Raw genomic sequence first — 8,032 nt, forward strand, 5'->3', positions numbered from 1 at the left:
CGTCCCCCACGGCTGAAAGGGTTGAGCATGTTTGGTGGGACGAGGATACGAACGAGTCAAGTGCGTAACCACCTGACTATGCCGGGCCCACATTTTTAGTGTTAAAGTTTAGCTTTAAAATAAAAGTAATAGTTTGAAACTGATCATGAATACGAGATAGAAACTGAAATATGATATAGTGATATATCCTTTGTAACATTAGTTATTTATTAAACAAGGTTCCTTCTTAACTCTTCAATTTAAGAATTTAATATATTCAGTAGAAAGGCTTATACACAATCACTTTGATATACCTATCTAGCGATACTGATTACTAGAGATCGTATATATATACGCGTGTGCGTGTGTGTATGTGTAGGAATAATGATAATCAAAGCAGGTAGGTAGTTATTTTTATTTCATACACAATATACACTTTGGCATTTCGAATTAAACCGTATTTTTCACGAAATATTTATTAACTTATAATATTCATACCATTGATCTGGTAAAAGATGACCTGCACTGATGTGCTAACATTTGACTCACGACTCAATCTTACTACTATGATATAAAACTATTTACAGACTCAGAAATATTATTATAATTTAAGTCAATATTACTAGAAACAAAGTGGCATGATAATATTTAATTATTAAGGCTATAATATACTTTTATTTTTTGTTTCTTTTACAGAAACTGCTTTACAAGTACTTTACCAGTGTTCGGAGTTTGAAAACAACATTAATCTTTTAACAAAGCTTGTACAGAACTAAAGGTATTTTCGCAGAAAGACAAATAATGGGAGAAGCTAATGTCGTCTTACCTGAGCATGTAGAGGATTTCTCCCGAGGGGTTTATGCGCACCAGTACATTAGGTACTGTAACGTATTGGAATTCTGCATGTTTGGCATTGGCGAAAAACACCTCAGGTTTCCATATCCGCTGCACTAGCTTGGGATCGTTCAGATCTAGTGGCTTGGAAAGGTTGGGCTTACGTAATCTTTCATCAAGCCAGTGCTGGCGTAGATACAAGTCTACCTCATAATCCTAAACAAGAAATAGTAAATACAAAATGTATGACATTTACGATTCAAGACATTTGCCTCACAAATTAACCCAAAATCTGGTGTGTTTTTGAAATTCTATACTAATTTATTTCATTAATTTCTTCCCTTTGTTTATCTTGCTGAACGTTTTTATTGGGCACAGCTGTAAGATATGTTGCAAAGAAGTTTATATATTTTATCACCATTACAATTTAAACTTTAAAAAAAATCGTATTACAACCAGGGGGGGGGATGTTAACAATATAGTTACGTAGATTTTGGAATTGATGGTAACTGAAATGTGATTACTTTCCAATAGCTTAAAGAATTCAAGAAAGTTGTCAATGAATATTGAGCACTACAAAAGTGGTCCGAAAAGTTAGTTGTCTTCACACTTAATTATCTACTATATTATATATATGGATAACATTTGATTTGCAGCACTAACTATCGTCGGTTTTCTATCGGTATATGTGTTTCGTGCTTATGTACCGTTAAACGGGTGAAACGACTTAATATAATGCTCTAATTGTGTGATAATTCAATAAACCAAATAAGAAAGCATAGTAACACCAATATTAGAAAATGAAAAGGGCGGAGAAGCCAGAAATCTGTGAATCAACTAAGCTCAACTTATGTGAGTACGCATATAATAACTGAAATACTTATGAGTTTGGCATTTATATACCTTTTGTTATGTATTTTAATAAAGAAATGAATAACCATTAAGTAGTGTTTTCAACCGTATATCTTGACGAGAAATTAATAATTATCTTAATTATAATAAATCTCATGTAAAGGGGCATGAAGGTATACACAAACACACACACAAGTACACATGTATAAGTATTTGTTGACTTACCAATTCTCAGTTTATAAGTCACCAAATCTGTAAGAATACCACATATACAGACAACGTTTCTCTAACAAAATAAGTTAAGGATGTCCACTAGATATTCGACAAACAGATTCCTTTTTTTCCTTTATTACGTGTGAATAATGTTTTTTTTTTACATGTACACAACAGTTTGATAACAAAAGATTGCGAGTCGAGTGCCCTAACCACAATGCCATGCCGGGCTGTTTTATTTATTACCAAGCTATAAAAATACTGCCTAGATATAAAAATATTACCCAGTTATGATTGGTGATGATCGGTGCAATAGTTTTGGAGGTATACATCGCAAGCTCCATTATAATAAGATATTAAGGTTGTGATGTCTTATACGGAAACTGGATAGGTCAAAGTTCAAGATTACGTAGCTTAATTGTAGAAGTAGTACAGGACGTTTGGAACAATATTTAACAATAATGCATTGATAAACTTGGGTAGCTCTGCTTAAAGTAAATATAAAATACTAATGTATTGCACGACATTTTCGTTTTTATTGTGTTAATTTCTTGATTGTACTAATGAGACGTTGATCGTTTACTGGTAATTACTCATTTTATCAACTGTGTATTTCATAATTATTTCCAATATTTTGTATAAAACATAAAACGATTTTTGAGCATAAATCATAATCAATATTTAAACCAAACTGTATCGGTTGGCACAGGTTTTATGGTTTAAAAATACCGCACTTTGGCGAAGGTCGCGGGTTCGAATCCCCGTCCCACCAAACATGCTCGCCCTTTCAACCGTGGGGAGTTATAATGTGACGGCCTATCCCACTATTTGTTGGTAAAAGAGTAGCCCAAGTGTTGGCGGTGGGTGGTGATGACTAGCTGTCTTCCCTCTAGTCTTACATTGCTAAATTAGGGACGGCTAGCGCAGATAGCCCTCGTGCAGCTTTGCGCGAAATTCAAAACAAACAATAAATAAAACAATTGAAATTTCCATAAAAATTATATGTTTCAGATTTAACCAATAAAAATGACAAAAAGGAATAAGTTTCAAATATAAAAAACAAACTTAAAAAAATATTATTTGTCTTTCTTTAGTGAAAATCTCATGAGTGTTGCAACAGAAAAGCAAGGCACTTTCATTGATAACTGCGTCTACAAAGAAATAATCAATAAAATGTACTCTGTGATGCAATGTTGTAATGATAGCTCATTTTTAAACTAAAATTTCAATAAAATTCTTTTTCTCATGGATAGTGAACACTATTGAATGTCAGACAATTCCGGGAAAGGCCGCAGGAACAGTTATGCCATAGTTCTGAGTGTTTCTTCAGCCTCATTTTTTTTCCAATGTCATTATACTAGCTACATGCTTTAAATCCCTGTCTTGCAGGAAGATCAATCCTAGCCAAATGATTCTTGTTCCTGAGAAAATTACTTGATTGATAAGAATCTGATTATACCTTCTAGTAGTCAGGATGCCATCAATTTTGTGTAGATCTCTAATATTATTTATTGACTGAGCCACATATGTATCTGTCTCCCAACATACTCTATTGTAGATTATCTAAGTTGACCATAATGGATTTATTCTCTGCAATCAAACTACAGTTGCTTGTAACCAACCAATTTCAATATGTATTCATCTTTAAAGAGAATTGCTCATCCCATTGGTTGAAGTCTGATGCCCATTTCATCCTTTGTGTTTGGTACATCTCTTAATCAATGTTTTTCAAACACCCATTTAGGCCTTTTCGTGCTAATGTGTATCTTACTGTTCTTGAAGTAACGTTAACACCTGTACTTACAGCTAGGTATTTGATAAGATTTTTGATGGATTGTCGTGTATCACCTATTAACATCAATTCTGAAGATTTTGAACTTTCTACTTCGACCACTTCTAATATCAACAGTACTGATCAGATCCATGTAACTTATTCGGAGCTTTTATACCGATCCTACCGAAACGTGATATTTTATTTCTACATCTATCAGTTGCGTGGATTTGCCTTCGCCAACAAAAGTTTTAACTTATCTCGCCCGTCTTTATTTGTTTTGAGTTTGCCCTCTTTATTCGAGTTAAATCTATAATAAATGAATTTTTCAATTTCAAGAAATGTTGACTAAATTTTTATTTAAATTATATTTAGGACAAGTATCCAACTTGCTTTAAAAGAAAATAATTTCCATTGATATGATATATATATATATATATGTACACATTAAACAATCACATATACAGAACTACAGTCCTATACGTTCTTACACTTATCTATGTGTCAATATATATATACATATAAAACTGATAAATGAAAATAAGCAAAAAATACATGGCTTAATTGGCACTCTTTAGACAATTACCATCGCCTATCATCAACATGCAAAATTTGGAATCCAGCCAATCTCGACAGTTTTAGAGTATTTGAAATGTAAAACATTTTTATTTATTTAAAGTGAAAATAATTTTACTTTATATATTCATAAAACATTTTGATAGCAACTACGTTTCCTATAGCTAATTGCTGAATTTCGTGCAAAGCTAATAGAGAGTTATCTGTACTCTGTATCTAGTGTTTGTTAACTTGTTTAAGGATTAAATTTTAGAAAAGCGTTTAAGACGTTGAGTGTGACTTCGAGAGCAATTTTTTTCTTTTTTTTCCTACTTAATTGTGGCGTACAATTACACAGGCCTGCGAATTCAAACTTCATAAAAGTTGTTTTGGTTTTAATAACTGATTTTCCATGATTCAGCTACGCAGGATTCGAAAATAATATTCACTTTTCTCTGTCACACAAGGATTTTTGTTTTTTTTACAAAACGGGAAATAAAAAAAAAGAACTCTTACTTAGATCAAATTATTATTTCGTTTACCACAATGAACATTTTCAATTATAATGTGTGTTTCTCATGGATTCTAGAACGACTGATAAGACTCTCACGTCGCGATTAGTCTAGAGAAATCTACAGCCAGTGGTTGTCAACATTTTAAGCATAAAAAAAGTGACCCGATTCCGATGAAAATGATTCACTTATATAAAAATAAATATGACGTTTTGTGAAAAATATGTAAGTGATCGAGAAAAATGGATATCATTCTCGGATTTAGCGTACAGGAATCACTGTAGAACATGTAAAAATTTCAAGACAATAAAACCATCGCAGGCCTGTGTAATTTTTAGGCTTAACATTGTAAGTGTGTATTAATTGTTTGGATTCTTAGAAGAAAACGTAATTATGTTTACTTGTTTATATATTTGTAATATATAAGAGAAACATACATAATAATTAGGAAGTCAAAATCGATATCACTGACCTCCATTTTATTGTATTATAACATTTTCCAGTGATAATAATCGCAGCAGGTGCTGTATTTAGAATGGCCCTTGCAACTAGAAAAATTTGTTTGTTTTTGCACGAGGGCTATCTGCGCTAGCCGTCCCTAACTTAGCAGTTTAAGACTAGAGGGAAGGCAGATAGTCATCACCACCCACCGCCAACTCTTGGGCTACTCTTTTACCAACGAATAGTGGGATTGACCGTCACATTATAACGCCCCCACGGCTGAAAGGGCGAGCATGTTTGGTGGGATGGGGATTCGAACCCGCGACCCTCAGATTGCGAGTCGAGCGCCTTAACCACCTGGCCATGCCAGGCCACTAGAAAAATTAAACAACAATCATCAAAGAAAGGCTATGTGGACACCTGGTGATAAGATCACTCAGGATTTGTAATATTCTTCAAATGTGAGAATTTTTGATGGGACGATTCTATTACCCTAAGGAATAAATAACTAAATAAATATCATTTCTTCAGTAAATAAGTGTAGTTTGATTGGGCCGTTATAGCGTACTAAGCACAGTTCTTTATGACGCCAAGTATATATGTTTACCATTGAGTCATTAATGTGTCACATTTCGCTTGATATATAATATCAGAAATTTATATTTTTACTAATTTTCGCTTGACTGAAGCGTATTTGCCGTATTAACTAAGTTAACAACGCTTCAATGGACTACTGTATTACAAGAAGGTTACATATAGTATTCACTAATTAAAAGACAACTTCTAAGATTTATGAAAAGTTGCTTTTGAAACCCAGAGTATCGCAGAACATTTCCCAAACTGATAGCACAGCGACGAGTTCAGAATATATTCTTTCTTCCACTATACTGTTTAAGTCCTATAAAAAATATATACAAGGATCAAAAAGAAAATCTTCCTTTGAGCTTTACTTAAGACTAGCAGGCTGGTGCATAGTGTATACATGATGAGACCTTTTTATATAACTTTCAAAACAGTTAACAAAAATAAATATCGTCTTAAAAGACATGAACTTGGATTGAAATTCAACGAGTTTTCCTGAGTTCAACGATAGGCAAAACAGAAGATCAGTGCGACTGTTTTGAGTTTATATCCGTTTCAAAAAGTATATAGATAGATTGGTAATAAGCAAACAAAACTAAATAAAGAATTTCGCAAGCATATACGTCCCGCCAAAAAATACCTAAGCCCCAATTATGTACGTGATGTAGTCCACCCGGCATGCTTTGTAAGAGAAATTCCAAGATACAGTCACAGAGACATACGAACCATATAGTTAGTTAGATTAGTAGCATTGAAGAGTGTAAAAGGTACTAAAACGTTGTGAACAATGCAAACTCCTCAGACAAGAGATTAAAAACGTGGAAAATGGGCACGAGGAACATTTGCAATAGCTTGGCGTGGCAATCTGTGGGTCGCGGGTTCGAATCTCCGTCACCGAATATGCTCACCCTTTCAGCCAGGAGGCTTTATAATGTGACGGTCAATCCCACTATTCGTTGGTAAAAGAGTAGCCCAAGAGTTGGCGGTGGGTGCTGATGACTAAATTATTATTATCTAAATATTTCCATGATTACGAATTATAAAAGTCCATGTCGCTCATCAAATAGCTCTAAAATAACTGCTCTTTATATATATAGATATTTTGAATTACAACTCTTTGAAAGTTATTGATCACTGATAACTTCTTCTGAAATGTTTGAATCATCACGATATTGTTCCTTTCTTCTGTATGCAGATATATTCTACATTGTTGTCTCTACATAGTTTTATTTTATTGAAAATACAGCAAAAAACAAAAACTTAAGACTTGGAATTAAACCAATGCCGTACAATTTCCATAAGATGGCTAGTTTCTTACCATAGTCTCTGGGTTGATGGATCCGAAACTCCTGATGTAGATTTCACAAGAAACAACCGTTGGAATGCCTATTAGAAAATAAAACGTAGTAGTGTGTTTATTGTATTTTACGACTATTGTTATTGATACCTAATGTGGTTGTTACTTATCCTTACGTTATTTTCTGACTAATACAATACTGAAAAGCATTAATTTTACATCAGTGAATTAACAAGTGTACACGTTCCTGAGTCATACATTTTGAAATTGAATGAAAAGTTTGTAGAAAATAACAAGTGTGAAAGGAAATAGAAATATTTTATAAATTATGCAAATTTCTTTTTATTAAGAGAGCATCCAGTTTCTTAAAAGGAATTTGAATTAAACCCTTAATAAAGGTTTATATATCTTAATATTCAATCATCGAGAAAAAATTGTAATGTATTTTTACCACCTATAAAAATCGTGTTTAAATGTAAGAATGTTTTCTGTTAATAATGTCAAAGAATTAAAATTCTATAAAGTCTGTTGTCATCTTACCAATGTGACTTGTTGGAAGGGCCCGCCTGTCGTAGTTTTTCAATAATTCATCTAGCATATCCAAATCATGGAAGGTGGAGTTCACTAAACCTTTGCTACAAGAAAAAAACATTCAAACTCATTTTATTCAAAACACATTTAACAACATAAGTTTCTCTACTGTTGTAAATAATACATTTCATTGGAGATTCTTGAGGGATTCAGGCGTGACTCACTGGTTAGAGTGCTCCGACTGTGAACCCAAAGGTTTGTTGTTCACGGCTCGTTGTTGTAAACATACGCTCAACATTTTGGAGCCTACTTGTACTATGACAGTGACAGTAAAATCCCATTATCTTCTACAAATATCCATGACTAAAGATCTATTGCCAAAAACCTCGTTCCTCACTTTGGGGCGGCCAAATCCCACTATTAGATCAGACAAGAGTATCCCAAAAGCTGTTGGTGGATGCTGTT

The 8,032-nt window shown here is 33.3% G+C and overlaps 1 protein-coding gene across 2 annotated transcripts in view; it reads right to left on the reverse strand.

The window, feature by feature from the left end:
• The window catches only part of LOC106470558 (glycine receptor subunit alpha-2-like), a 26,074-nt gene extending 18,371 nt beyond the window's left edge, over positions 1-7,703 (reverse strand). Inside the window, exons 1-3 of one of the 2 annotated variants that reach the window (XM_022399165.1) lie at positions 7,577-7,703; positions 7,058-7,125; positions 806-1,029 (exon numbers count right to left, since the gene is read on the reverse strand). In XM_022399165.1, coding sequence (XP_022254873.1) covers positions 806-1,029; positions 7,058-7,125; positions 7,577-7,688 — 404 coding nt within the window. In that variant the 5' untranslated portion in view covers positions 7,689-7,703. The remainder of the gene's footprint in view (positions 1-805; positions 1,030-7,057; positions 7,126-7,576) is intronic. The other variant, XM_022399166.1, reaches the window with a different exon arrangement.
• Between the last annotated feature and the right edge of the window lie 329 nt (positions 7,704-8,032).

Source organism: Limulus polyphemus, unplaced genomic scaffold (assembly GCF_000517525.1).
Source record: "Limulus polyphemus unplaced genomic scaffold, Limulus_polyphemus-2.1.2 Scaffold4085, whole genome shotgun sequence".
Taxonomy (NCBI): Eukaryota; Metazoa; Arthropoda; class Merostomata; order Xiphosura; family Limulidae; genus Limulus; species Limulus polyphemus.